At 27.0% G+C, this 14,823-nt stretch overlaps 4 protein-coding genes across 5 annotated transcripts; 3 read left to right on the forward strand and 1 right to left on the reverse strand.

Moving 5' to 3' along the window:
- The first annotated feature begins 882 nt into the window (after positions 1-882).
- Positions 883-2,670, forward strand: LOC103580545 (biogenesis of lysosome-related organelles complex 1 subunit 4). Its single transcript, XM_008562334.3, has 4 exons — positions 883-1,206; positions 1,271-1,342; positions 1,403-1,636; positions 1,720-2,670. Exons 1-4 carry the CDS (start codon positions 1,099-1,101, stop codon positions 1,834-1,836), a joined length of 531 nt encoding a protein of 176 aa, XP_008560556.1. The 5' UTR covers positions 883-1,098; the 3' UTR covers positions 1,837-2,670.
- A 2,345-nt stretch (positions 2,671-5,015) lies between these two features.
- On the reverse strand, positions 5,016-8,680 carry LOC103580544 (transcription initiation factor TFIID subunit 11). Of its 2 annotated transcripts, none has more exons than XM_008562332.3 (6): positions 8,526-8,680; positions 7,468-7,745; positions 6,997-7,403; positions 5,507-5,594; positions 5,321-5,417; positions 5,016-5,239 (listed from the first exon to the last, which is right to left on the reverse strand). In XM_008562332.3, the coding sequence occupies exons 2-6, from the start codon at positions 7,588-7,590 to the stop codon at positions 5,106-5,108; spliced, it is 849 nt and encodes a 282-aa protein (XP_008560554.1). In that variant the 5' UTR covers positions 7,591-7,745; positions 8,526-8,680; the 3' UTR covers positions 5,016-5,105. The 2 variants fall into 2 exon arrangements, with proteins under 2 accessions (XP_008560554.1, XP_008560555.1); XM_008562333.3 differs by lacking the exon at positions 8,526-8,680 and adding an exon at positions 7,861-7,927.
- Positions 8,681-8,827: 147 nt separating this feature from the next.
- Positions 8,828-12,317, forward strand: LOC103580543 (mesencephalic astrocyte-derived neurotrophic factor homolog). Its single transcript, XM_008562331.2, has 5 exons — positions 8,828-9,024; positions 9,147-9,256; positions 10,031-10,155; positions 10,234-10,375; positions 11,864-12,317. The coding sequence occupies exons 2-5, from the start codon at positions 9,172-9,174 to the stop codon at positions 12,040-12,042; spliced, it is 531 nt and encodes a 176-aa protein (XP_008560553.1). The 5' UTR covers positions 8,828-9,024; positions 9,147-9,171; the 3' UTR covers positions 12,043-12,317.
- Positions 12,318-12,446: 129 nt separating this feature from the next.
- Positions 12,447-14,654, forward strand: LOC103580542 (uncharacterized). Its single transcript, XM_008562330.2, has 2 exons — positions 12,447-12,999; positions 13,080-14,654. The coding sequence occupies exons 1-2, from the start codon at positions 12,800-12,802 to the stop codon at positions 14,119-14,121; spliced, it is 1,242 nt and encodes a 413-aa protein (XP_008560552.1). The 5' UTR covers positions 12,447-12,799; the 3' UTR covers positions 14,122-14,654.
- Positions 14,655-14,823: the final 169 nt, after the last annotated feature.

Genomic DNA, 14,823 nt, shown 5'->3' on the forward strand with positions numbered 1-14,823 from the left:
TTAAGGCAGTGTTCTACTTTGAGGGTGCGAAAAATAAAGTATTTTTTTTTTTTTATTTATGTTTCCATTTTGTTATTTTTGCATATACATTAAGAACCCTAGTTCAGCCGGTTGATAGTGATATATTGAATCTAAAAATTCAAAAATTTTCTGTTTCAAATTGTGCATTTTTGAAATTATTGCATCAAACACAGACCCTCCTACTAATCGAGGCGTTGTATTCGAATGATGTTTTTGTATGTTAAAAGTTTATAAAATAAATACGAAAATTTTTTTAATTTATTTATTAAGCCTGATAAACTACATGCATATCGTTACTGATAATCTCATTAAAAATTCGTAAAAAATAGTCTTTTTTTTCGAGTATTCAAAGTAAAATACTGCCTTAAAACGATTAAACATTGTTAATCATTTCGAAACCTTTTCAATCTTAAAATAATATTAAAATTTCTGTCACCAGTTATGATATGAAATGATTTGGCCAGTAATAAAAGTTTTTAATCATTCCGAATACTTTTTAATCCTAAAAATTTGATTAAAAATTATTCGAAAGTATCAAAAATTTTTTAATTATTTCAAATTATTTTGTTTAATCAGGGTACTCATATTTTAGAATCGACAAATAATCCGGATGTTCTGAACAATACGAAAAATTCACACTTTCTAAAAAATTTTAAAGTTATTATATAATTCAAAATCTTGGTAATAATTAAAAAATTTTACAAATAATTCAAATCCAACAAATTATTTAAAAATTATATTTATTTGATTTGCCACAAATAATTCGTAAATTCAAATTATTCACACACATTTCTAATGAAAACTCGCATGCGCGTGCGTCTGCGTCGTAGATCATTCTCCTTCTAAAATTCAACCATATGATCTATATTATTGTTACTACCATCTGACAGTATTATAAGTTCATTAAGTTCTTCAAAAATATTTACATTAACAATATAAAATTTAGTTAATAATACAGTTTTATTCACATCCATACGTAATATTTATATGAAAAATTTGTACAACATCAGTTTTTTTGTAATTACTTAATCAATTTTCTTCATACATGTTTACTTAAATTTAAATAGTTGACAAATAATGCCGCAAATCAATAATAATAACAATAATAGTAATGTTAATAACAAAATGATTTACGAATTAGCTAAAGATTATTCAGCTTATATGAAAGTTGATTTACCTAATCAGGTATTTTTTTTTATTAACTTTCGATTCTTCAATAATAATTATAATATTAATATTAAATTTACAGACATTAAAAATTCATGACACTATTGAAGAGATGATGATACGTCTAGAAGAATTTGAATCAATTGTTGGAATGGTAATTAACAAAACATATACATACAATAAATATATAATCTATTTATATTATAATTAATAGGTACAAAATTTACGCGCTGAATGTACATTTGAACATCTAGTAAGATTTCGTTCAGTTAACCCTCAGTTACTGGAATTATGCAAACGAATAGATGCACTAGAGCATGTAGTAGCACGTGCAAATATTGACTTGACAAATCTCGAAGCTGCTGTTGACACGGCTGAGATTGAATTGGGTGTCAGTACGACAGTATCTGACCGGCTCCTTGGTATTTTTAATCCACTTTCACTATTTGTAAGTTACTATTTATCACATAACTGGACTTACCTTAAAGTTACAAAAAAGTCAATTCATTAAAAATTTTTTTTTAATTACAGAAATATAAAAGTGATAGCAGTGCGCTTGTAGTAACACCAAGAACTGATGCGACCATCGATTTACCTCCGATATTTCGTACTAAAGATGCATTTGAATCACAGCAAAAGCAACAATGAATTGATGACTATGATGTAATGTCAACTGATCCCGTTGATTAGGTCATCATTTATTTTGTTGGTACACATTAATATATATTAAAGGATCAGTGACCAGTGGGATCAAGTATAGTGAGATAAAATTCCTAATATCAGCCCTAGTAGCATTTTAAAGAAAGTCGTATGTAAGTTTGTACCTTAAACAAGTCTGCATGGTCAGTCTTGGCAAGATACTTTCATAAAATATCTCAAGTAAATCTGTTGCAATACTTGGCTAGGATAATTGCGTAAGATTCTTTAGGCCAAACTTGCTGCAGAATTTCTTAAGATACCTGCAGATGGCTACTTTTACTTCATGACTTGTGTATTCAGCATTTATATAGTAAATTCAGTGGTGCTCACTTAAGTTTAATTTAATTTTATCGAATGTAAATGTTAATAATTTGTAGCGCTTTAAATTTTATTGACCACTGGATTTGCTCTAAGTACTGAATGAAAGCAACGAACAAAGAAAAAAAAAATAAACTTGATATCTTAAGCAATTTCGTAGTAACTCTGGTTAAGAATTACTGCAGACTGTTTCTACGGATCTCCGTAGATTTTTAGAAAGAATCTGCAAATAGTATACTTATGAAGTATATCGCGTTCAAGTCATGTTTACATCTTCCGTAAGAGATTTTCTGAAGAACTTTCGTCAAGTAATTTACTTAAACAATGCTACTAGAGTAGGATCACTAGTGGTGAAATAAAATTACTGGTATCAGTTAGCGGACCACCATAAAAATATATTTTAAAATAATTGTTGAGTAATTTGTTGATTTATTATTTAAATAAAATTAATATATTAATAAATAATAATTAGTTAATTGTAATCAATACATGGTTTGTCTTGGCATGATTTTATTTGGGCTTCTTTTTCACCAATAGAACATCCACCGGAAACACAATGTCTCCATCGTGTCATTTTACCTGGGCCACATGTTGCACTACAGCATGACCATTTACCCCAATGGTCCCATAGTTTCGCTTTTCGTGCTGTAATGATAAATTATTTATTTCTAATAAAAAAAAAACATTTGATTTAATTAAATTTCAATAAATGGAAAATTTTTTCAACTTCCCGCCATGAAAATTGAAAATTTTCAAAAAAGGGAAGTTATTGGTTTCAGTACGATTTTCGAAGATCGAGATTTCATCAAATCTTGACCTCTTTAAATCCTAGAAAGCTATTCTGATCATTTGAACGTGCTTTGCGGCAATCGAAAGGGATCACTAAGACCTAGAACTGATTAGATTTTGGAGTCGATCGGTCAAGTAGTTTACAAGTTATACGAAAAATAAAAATTAAAAAAGAAGTTATTTTCTCAGATTTGTTGCATAACTCTTAAGCCACTGGACCGATTTGTTTCTCTTGATCAAACTCAAGTCTCAATAAGCTCTTTCGATCGCCGCAGAGCACGTGCAAATCGGTCGATTTGTTCAAAAAATATCGTAGGACAAAAATTACTTTTTTTCAACAAGATATACAGTTTTAGAGTTGGCCCACAGGGTCAACCGTTTTAAAATTTTTTTTTTTATGGCAAATTAAATAATATAATATTACCTTGAGTTGAACATGTTGGCAATGTGCATGTTCTTAATTGTGATTGTTTTTCATTTAAACCGCAACCACCAACTAGACAATATCTATTACGTTTGATATGACCGATACCACATGTTACACTACAACCTGACCATTTTGTCCAGTGTGTCCATACTTTAGGTTCTTCATTATCATCTATTATAAAAAAAATGTTTTTTAAAATATTTGACCACATCATTTATAGCCAATTTTTAACAATTATCAAAAAAAAAAAAATGGGAAGGATCATCTACCAATTATAAAATTCACCCTAAAGTTGTATAATTATTAGTATTTTTGACACATGAATCGTAAGGGGGTGCGTGGGAGGCGTCAAACGTTAATATGTTCCCGATTTTTAAATATATGAATTGGAATTTGGCAGGAATATTCATTATGACGTGTAATTATATGCTCAAATTCTTAACCAAGATCCCTAATAACACGTGTTTGAGCAAGATTCTACAGTAAATATCTTGAACAAGACCCTTAGCTGCTAGTGTCTTTTTCTACGTATGTGTCTTTCGCAAGATCGTGTATCAAGAAACCTATGTCAAGATTTGTGTATGTCTTGCTCATGGTATCATACGCGAGGATATTAAAGATATCTTTAACACGGTGCAATGAAAAAGAGTTTGACGCATTTCTTGCACCAATAACTTACAGTAGGTACTTACGCATGGCTTGTTCAAGGTTTAAGGTCAATTTTGAGCCTTGAGCAGATCTTGAGCAAGCCATACGCAACTATTTTCAACTATAGTCTTCCTTCAGAATTGAGTTATTATCTGGCACGAATTTGTTGTGTAAGGCTTGCACTAGACGCAATTTAAATCTGGTTACAAATATTTACAGCAAGACACATACGTAAAAAAAGACACTAGCACCTATCGATCTTGAGAGCAGACTTGCTCAAGAATAAGAAAAGATTTTTATATGGGTATTACTTTAATGATTTCCTTTTACCTGAGATCTTATGAGAAAGAAGCGTATATTTTAACTCAATAAAAAAAGGTAAACAATTTTTTTTTCGTCCGATCGTTATAATTATGGTGCTATTATTTCTAATTTAATTGTGTGTAATTAATTTTTTATAGCTTATTGCGATTATATCAATACGATTGCAGATGAAGTCACAGGTCGAAGCGATAGTTGTAAAAATAATTTTAATCATAAAAAAAAATCATCATTACACTTTAATTACACCCAGCAAAGTGGCAGGTAACGGACAGTAATTCATAAAATTGTTCTTGTAATGAGTAAAGAAAAAAATAATAAATTTTCAAACAAATTAAAGTTTCAAAACTATCTGATCTAGCACAAAAATTTTCATTATATATTACCTGGTTTTGATATTTCTGTACTATTATTCAATTCTTCATTATTTACATCACTGAGTATCATTATTAACACAATAATAATTATTTTTATCATTTCTTTTTAATTAAATCCATTATTAATTACTTTACGTATAGACAATTTCTTTAATAAAAAAACTGACAATTTGATATGCAGATACATTCAGATCTGTTAATAAAAATTAAAATGAATATATACTCAAATCTTTTTTTTTTTTGTTTTATTATAAAAAAGATTCCGAGTTTACTGTAAATATAAATTAATAAACAAATTAAAAAATATATAAATTACTAAATAATTATTTATACATAAATTAAAGTCTAAAAAATGTTTTGCGGGAACGTCCAATAGGAATTTGTCCTTGTAAGCGAAGTTGACGTACAGCTTCTCGTAAATGTTTCGGTTGAACAGGACCACTGTCATTATATTCTTCCATTACATCTAGTGCTAATTAATAAAAAAATACTAAAAGTCATTAAATTATGTTTTTAAAGATTAATCTAACAATTGTAAATAAATATAATTTACCTTTCTCAACAATTTCACCAACAAATACTTTAGCGATACCTGACATTGCAATAACAACATTTTGTGATACAGAACAACCGGTTATTGTTTGCATTATCTATTATTAAATAAATAGTTGACAATTAATTATTTGCTTAATTTTGTCGTTAATTGATAATTTATAATTAATAAATAGTCTCAAATTACCCTTTTAATAGCAGCTTTAGGAAATGCAGCACGACGAAACATTTCATAACGATCTAACTGTGCTTCTGTAAAGTTAGATACTAATACTCTGAAAAGAATATAATTTTTTAAATTAAAACGACTATTCCTAATAATAATTAATAATTAGGGCTGTACAATTTAATCAAATAAGGTGTGAAAGCCAAAGGTGGAGAAGGAAATAGCTGCAAAAACGGCTGCCGAAGAGTACAGTTCGAGACCTGATATCTCCACGACACGAACAGTGTCCCTGGGCCGTAAAACTACTGTTCTAATACCGTATTTTTGTGAAATAGATTAAAAAAAAAAATATTTATACTCAATAATAAGTATTGTGTGACTGTGTTAAAAACAATCCGTTCGAAATTTTTTGTGTCCATTATTTTGGGTTAAATCAACACATTTCACTGTGCCACTTGAAAATTTTAAATCGATCTACAAGTCAATGCTTTAAATATGTTACCTATTATAAAAATAGGACTTAATAACTTTATTAATTGTTATTTCGTATTTAAATTTTGACACAAATTTAATGTTGAAATTCAACACATAATCTGTGTTAAAAAATAACATATTTTGTGCGAGCCGTTTCTAACACACAAACATGCTGATTTTAACAGAATATTTTTTACTGTGCAGAGTAGATGTTAATAATTTTACTGATTTTCGAGGATCGTTCTCATGAAAATTTCATAAAATTAATTAATTTTACATGAATATAGATTTGTTGGCATAATTAAAAAAATTAAAGCATGATCTTTAATGAAAATACAATGAGACTATTTAAAAATATATTTTCTATGTGGTTAATTAAGACACTGAGTTGAATTCGAATTCAAAAAATTTTAAAAATACGGTACTAACTTTTTTCATTCAAAAAACCTTGATTAGTTTTTGATAATTGTGAGTTTATTCAAGTTCTGCTGTGAATATTTAGAGCCAGTCTTTCAAACCAGGCTTATTTTTAATCCCGGTTTAAATTATTATTGCTGGTATGTCTACATATTAATATATAGATGTACTATCAGTAATAATTTAAACTCGGATTAAAAATAAGCCTGGCTTGAACAACTGGGCCCTAAGAATTTTCATATCATCTGCATTAAAACTGCGAGTTTCGAGGTATGTTGTGTCAGCCGATCAAATAATGGATTAGTAGTACATAAATAAATAGACAGTTAATATAAAAAAAAAAAAAAAAAAAAAAAATGCATACAATTTTGTTGATTCTATTACGATTTTGAAACTTTTTAATAGTTTGGAATTCTTTTTAATTCCCGGATTTTTTTACCTTTGATTACTGGGGTTCAGAAAAATTGAGATAGTAACTGCTTGGGCAGTCGACTTCATCTTCACCTGAAATCGTTTTGTTTCATCCCTTACCATGCAATATAATAGTTTAGCCTATTTAACTGACAAAATTGCACAGCCTTATCATTAATAATATTAATAATAAAAAAAAATATAATTACTGCATTTTTTCACGTTCTTCTTCTTCTAACTCACGTTTATTTTTTTCTTTACTCTCTCGTCGTTCTCCAATATCCATCGGACGTAATTGTTGTTGCGGTAAAACAATTGAATTTGTAAATAAATCATCTTCTTTATTATTACCGATCGTCATTATATCATCATCATTATTGTTGTTGTTGTTATTTTTATTAGTTATAGTAGAAATAGTACTCGCGCTAGTACTTGCATTTGTACCAGTACTTGTGCTTAGATAATCAATATGATCTATATTCATAATTTCATTTTTGTCATTACTTCCACTTGTATTTTTATCAATCGGAGAAGCAATTGAATTTAAATTACAGTCATTATTTTTAATCGGCGAGTTCGTTGGTGATGATGAAAGTAACGACGTATCTATTTCAGGCTTTAAAAATAAAATAAATATAGTGATTAATTTTATTTTAAATTATTATATATTTTTTTCATACCTTTATATCATGTTCTTCTATTTCAATAGAGTCATCTAATTTATCGCCACTTAAATTATTACTTTTTTCATCAGTTACATCACTGTCATTACCAGAATCATCTTTACCAAATAAATCATCCATTTTTTAAATATATGTTTATTAATAAACTATAATTATTTCAAATTATTACAAGTAAATTAATTAGTTTATATTTTGTATTAAATTTTTCTATTTGTTTACTTTCATGCCAGTTCACATTCGTTACTCATAACCTCAAATTCGAATTTCTCGCCATCCTGTGATTAAAATATAAATTAATATTTGGCGCGAAATTCAAAACGTAAAAAATTTAAAAAATTTATTTAAATATCAACAATTAAATTAATGATAATAAAAAAATATTTAAATTACTTTATTTACAACTTAATGAACCTCTGCAGTCTTATTATTAATAATTTTGACGCGAAATTTAAAAACTTAAAATTGCTTAATTTTTTCTGAATTTCAAAAATTAAATTATCAACAATAAGAGGAAGTATTTAAATTACTTAACTTAAAAAATCTAATAAATAACAATTTAAAAATACTTATCAAGTTAAATCTGCTTTTAAAAAAATGATTTGCAATGTTAAATGCGCTCATAAGAAAGATGATTCAAAAGTACTCAAAGTATTTAAAATTTTTTTTTTCTAATCGTTTTAAATCCTTTCTTTTAATAAGGGAAGACATTGAAAATGTTTTTGTTTATTTATATCTATCTATTTTGATCTAATTCAACATAAAAGTAACACACATAAGACAGAAATTTGTGTATATTTTCCTATATGCGTGCAGGTATATATTTTTCAATGGATTACAATAAAATACTTGACGCTTTTATTTCAAAATAAACACAAACTACGGTAGAAAATACAATTTATTAAATGTATATACTTATTTATAATACTAAATATTATGAAATTCTACAAAACAATTACGATCTGAAGTATAATATAAATGAACATTATATGGAGCATGTATTATTTATACGATTTTCCAGGCGACATTTAGCACACAGTATTTTTTCTATTACTAACTTTTATCATTACATGTCAAGGTGTTCCGTGAAAACTTTAAAAAGTACTAAAAAATTAAAAATTATAAATCTAAAAAAGATTTTATTTAGCCAGTATATTATTATAAATTGGAAAAGTTATGCGGGAACAAATGTACCCCTCATGCGTGAAAGGGTTAAACATTTCGCTACAATTTATCGGAGTTCGGAGTTTGATAAACTATAGAGTTTGATATATTTAAGTCTTCTAAACGAATTGTATATGATTTAAACCAATAAAGTAACGCTTACGTAGCTCTTGCTCTGACCAATAGACATTCGCCAGCTGTAGTTTTAACAAATTTTGACAGTATCCAACGTGGTATAAAGCCGATGGTCTTTTTATAATAAATACATAAATCTTTCCATTATATATAATTTATTTTTAAAACAATACATATATAAATATATAATACTTAGTGTACTTAAATAAAAACAATATTTTTACATTGATACTCATTAAACTTTTTATTAAGAACCAGGTAATTATTAGTGTCTAGGTGTCTAGTAATCCAAAATAACCTAGACATTTTTTTTTTAATTATTCGCACCTTTATATATTAGATAATTTACTTTAATTGTTGGTAATTTTTGTTTGTTACAGTTAATTATTTATTAAAGATATTACAATGTTGCGATTGACTTTATTATCAGTGTTTTTATTAATCGGAATAAGTTTACCTGCTTTTGCATTAAAAGAAGGCGAATGTGAAGGTAATTAATTTAAAACTAAATTTATTTATTTCTAAAAAATAATTGAACATTAATTTATTTCTTAATTAATACTAAAAAAAGTAGACATGTCATAATTTATTTGTTTTTATCAAAAAATTCCATTTTATTTAAAATAATATGAAATTTCGTAGATAAAAATTTTTAAAAATCATATCTATTCATTTTTAAAAAATTATTTGTATTAATATAAAAGTTGTTGATTTAAAAAATTAAGAACATTGTGCATTATGTCTTGATTTTACTGTAATCCCAGACAGCATTCAAGTTGAAATTACTGCTTTACGATGTCTTTTTGAAAGCGTCCTCAAGAAGTCTTATAATGACGTCTTATAGGTGACGTTTTTAAGAACTCTTAATTAAGAGTTTTTGAAGACTCCATAAATAAGACGTCAGTTTTGTGATATCTAAACGTATTCTTTTTTTTTAACTTCTTTATGAAGTCAAAATTAAAAGCTCCTTAAGATGTCATGGTAAATTCATACTGAGGTCTTATTTGCGAAGTCAGAAAAATGAACTCTTTTTAAAAACGTCTTACTGAGTTTGCTAGATGGCTCATTCGACATCTTGAAAACTTCTTAAAAATTTGTTTAAGATGTTGATGAGACGTCCAAATCATAAATAGGAACTCATTCAGAACTCATCAAGACGTCATTTTGCTATCTGGGATGTTTTTATTTCAATATATTTTGGTATTAAAACTTCGATAAATTAATCATATTTATTAAATTTTTTTGCTGTTTTTTTTTATTTCAGTGTGTGTGAAAACAATAGACAAATTTGCCGATACATTAACAGAAGATGTAAAAAAGGATCCGAAAAAAATAGAATTGGAATTTAAAAAGTTCTGTAAAACTTCCAAAGGAAAAGAACATCGTCTTGTAAGTATTTTATTTTACAGGTGACACATTTTTTTTTTAATGAATAAAGTGATTAATTATTTTAATTATTACTTACAGTGCTACTATTTAGGTGGGTTAGAAGAATCAGCAACAGGAATTCTCGTTGAAATGAGTAAACCTCTGTCATGGTCGCTGCCATCAGATAAAATTTGTGAAAAATTACGTAAAAAAGATGCACAAGTTTGTGATTTAAGATTTGGTAGGTATTTTTATTTCATTTATTTATTTATTTAGTTATATTACATTATACAGGCCCACTAATCTTACATCCGACTTTTATTTTATTATTTGAAGGGAGAGGAGGGTATTAAATATAAAAAATAGAATTATATAATTTATAAGTGGATGTTAAATTCGACGTTCTAATTAGCAAATTATCTAACTCCATTTCAAAAAATTCTCCACTTATGTGAAGAAAAAGTAAATTAAAAATTTTTTTCCATCTAAAAATTAATTCCATATTTAGTATATGTATAATATTTTTGTCTAGGTTACTCAAATAATATTTTTTCTAACTCTTATTATTTGAAAATTGCACAGTCACCTACTAAAAAATATTAAGTTAGACAATTTGCTAATTAAAACGTCGAACTTATAATTTATTTATGGAAATATTGAGCTCCAAGTAAATCAGCTTGTTGTCCAGCCTACATAAGTTGAGAAATCAGTATTTTTTTTCTTGATTGATATTATAAAACTCCTGTAAAATAGAACGTAGATCACAAATTTACAAAATCTAGTTGAAATAGACATCGATTTTTTGCACTGATTAAAATTGGACACCCAAAACGGCAAGTTCTTAGTATTCTCTGGAATCTTAACAAGCGGCTCAAAATTTTTTAATTTAAAAAATTAGCATTTGTATTGAAGAATGATTGTTTTTAAATTCTCATTTAATACATGAGTGTTACCGATATAAGTCCATTCATTTCTCAAAGCCTGAGTAAAAAAATTAATTCGCAGATTAGACGTAGTTTTGGAGTTGAAAACGTAATTTAAACATACGTTTGACGTTGTAAACGTAAACTGAACGCTCAAAAACGTAAATTATCATAGAAACATATTTTAAACGTACCGGGCGTATGAAAATTTAAACAAAACTCTAGTCATCGTTAATTGTAAATAAAACTTGCGATAAAAAAGTAAAATTATTTCAATTGCATTTTATTATTGCTAAAAAATGTCTAGAAAGTAGAAGGAGAGAAATTAAAATTCTCAGCAGCTATAGAAAAATGTGAGACTTTTTAGAAGCTTAAATAAAAAACATTTCCCCAAGTCTCACATATTTTACTACAGCAGAATTTTCATTTCTCATCTTTAAGCTTTTAGAAATTTTTTAGCAACAATTAAATGTAATTGAAATAATTTTATTTTTTTATCGCAAATTTTGTTTACAATTGACGATGACTAGAGTCTTGTTTAAGCTTTCATACCCCAGTCATTTAAAATACGTTTTCAAACGTTCAATTTACGTTTTTTACGTCAAGCACGGACAATCTACGATTATAATTCAACTCAGAAACGGAAAAAAGAGAATATGTGATTTTTTACCTCAAAAAATGATCCTATAGGGCTAAAGTTTTCCAGGTCGACTGTAATTAAGTTCATAGATATTATTATTATTTTGTATACTCACAAAAATTATTATTATTATTATTATTATTATTATTTTTTTTTTTTTTTTCAGAAAAACAAATCGATCTTGAAAAAGTAGAATTGAAAAAATTAAAAGTACGTGATTTAAAGAAAATATTAAATGATTGGGATGAAAACTGTGATGGATGTATTGAAAAATCCGATTACATAAAACGTATCGAGGAACTTAAACCAAAATACACAAGTAGTACAAAGAAAACAGAACTCTAAATTATTTTTTCAAAGATTTTTAATTTAAAAAATTTATTGGTACGAAACAAGAATTGAAGATACATATTTTTGTTTTGATTTTATCGAAAAATTTTAAAAAACTTTTATGATCAATTATCACGATGCACACACAACAGATTAATGCCAGTTATATTTATTTTTTATTCTATTAAACTGAGTTATTATGTATTATTTATTACTGATGATGATACATAATATTTAAACCAAAACATAACAATGACTGCTAAATATTAATAATTATCATTAAATCTCCATGTATAATGAGTAAATGGTTAAATAAATAAAAATATTTGTAATAAAAAAAATGCATTTATTTATTTATATATAATATATATGTATTATATATATAGATATGTTTCTTTTTTTTCGATTTTCACTCTATTCAGTACTTACCCAAGTCAAAAATAATATGTATATACATATATTTAGTTACATGTTTAAATGTTACATGCCAAAGTATCATACAATAAATTATCACTTACTCAACCATCGCAATGTTTGAAAACTATATGAATAATAAAATTTTCTAAAATAAAAAGATGCAGATGAATTAATAATTGTATTTAATGGAAGACAGTATCCTGAAGCGACTACTTTGAAACAGAGAGAATGAGAGGAAAAGAGTAAGATAGGAGCAATCTGATAGAACACAGATGTTCTTTGTACTCGTATAGTTTTTTTTTAGACATTTTTATACTCAGTTCACTTATACGGTTCTCATCATCAACATTGCAACATGTATTCAATTAGTTTAACATTTATGTCTGTGTTTATAATTACTGCGGCAGTTAATTATTCAAGTGATTATAATAAAAATACTGATGATAATTCAAATCAGTGTCCTAGAGCTGAATTTATTGCCGGGCAGCTTGGTGTTGTTAACGTACTTGCGTTTTTAGACGCGACTCAGCCATCAAGTTATCGCCAAGCAGTTATGTAAATACTATAAATTACATTCAATTATAAACTACCAATTACAATTACTTATTTAATATTCATTTAAATAATTACTGCAGGTTAAAAATATTAAAAGATCGTCTTCACCGTTCGGGTTTACCGGAAGCACTTTTTTTTGTGATTATAAATAATTCAACTGATAAATCCTCGGAAAAAATAGTAGAATCGGATAACAGATCAATAGATTCTTTAAAAAGTATAATAGCTCCAGATATTTTTATAATTGAAGACAACGAGGAATTGAGAATTTGGCAGAATTTTAATGGCTCGAAGGACCAAGTTATTGTTATCGATCGTTGTGGTTATCTAGCCTATCAAATTATAGTTCCGTGGAGTATCCTTCATTTTCCTTATGTCAAAGCCGCCATTTTGTCAACGCATAAAGATGATCCTTGTGGTTCTTGTGATACTTATGCAACAGTTATTGAATTAGATGAAACTGAAGCCTCAACAAAGGATTTAGATTCAACTATTTCAGAAATTACTGAATCTATAGTAGACTTCACTATTCCTGAAGGAATTCCTGTTGATAAAACGGAAAATTTGGATGTTACTGAAGATAAATTAACTATAAGTAATGATTTAGAAAGGGTAGATGAATCAGAAAATTTTTTTTCAGATGGTAAAAAATTAAAAGTTGATTTACGAATAATTATGCATGCACCTCATTATCATATGAATGGAGATGCAACTAAAAAACATGAGTATTTAGTACAGGAGTATTCTAAACCAAATTATCATGGACATCTAGATGTCCCGGAGTCAAATAAAGACGATCGAAGTACTAAATTAGGAGATGATTTAACTTTGTCTAATAGTATTGTTTTTGAACGTGATGAAGGCCCGGGATTCTTTGGTGAAATTGCTGATTATTGGCATGATGTAGAAATTAATAATCCTCAGACAGTGGACGTGAATGCAGATGAAGATGATGAAAGTAGTGAGAGATCAAAAATTGACCAGGATATTACAACAGAAATTAGTGCGGAAATTACAGAAAATACGGAAGGAGAAATTACTGACGAAGAAGAAATAAGGAACAAATTGATTGCACACTACAGTAAATTATTACCGTGGATTTATTACGTACTTGAGAAATAGTTAAATTTTCTTATTTAATAAAAAAAAAGAAATAATGGGGGAGAGACTGAATGTAATATTTTTAGATTGCGAACTAAAGGGTTTTTGTGAAAAGAAATTGTCCAGTATATTTTTTATGACAAAATATATATAAGATTGGGGTGCATAATAAATTGACAATTATTATCTTACAGACATCGCGTGACGCAATAGGCTTCAATATTGAGAGAAAAATATTTATATTTCTCTTTTAATAATTTTATATTTGTGGAAATATGAACCAGTCAATATATATTTAATATGCACATTCTCTGTTTCTAGGAATGAATTTTTTTTTAGCGGACAAGAGATGCGGTGCAGGTGAATGAACGGGATGCGTTGAATAAATGATTGTATTTATGGATTTTTCTCATATATTTTAATATAAATTTAGTAAGATTAAATACAAAATTTTCAAACTAAAATTTTGAATTGACAAATTTAAAATTTCAAGAAAAATTTTTTTTAATTAAATAACAAATATTATTAATTAATAGCTGCTTGTGAAAAATAAAGTCGTGGAACTTGTCTTAAATTAATATTTTTTCTTTGACAAATCACAGCCTAACTTTTTTTTAAATATTTTTATTCAAATACACCACTTGGACATGAAATGATAGATATTTTCAATTAAATGTAATTTTTAACAATAAAAAATTACAAAGTTCTATTCAGGGATCAAAT

Source organism: Microplitis demolitor, chromosome 6, assembly GCF_026212275.2.
Source record: "Microplitis demolitor isolate Queensland-Clemson2020A chromosome 6, iyMicDemo2.1a, whole genome shotgun sequence".
Lineage (NCBI taxonomy): Eukaryota > Metazoa > Arthropoda > Insecta > Hymenoptera > Braconidae > Microplitis > Microplitis demolitor.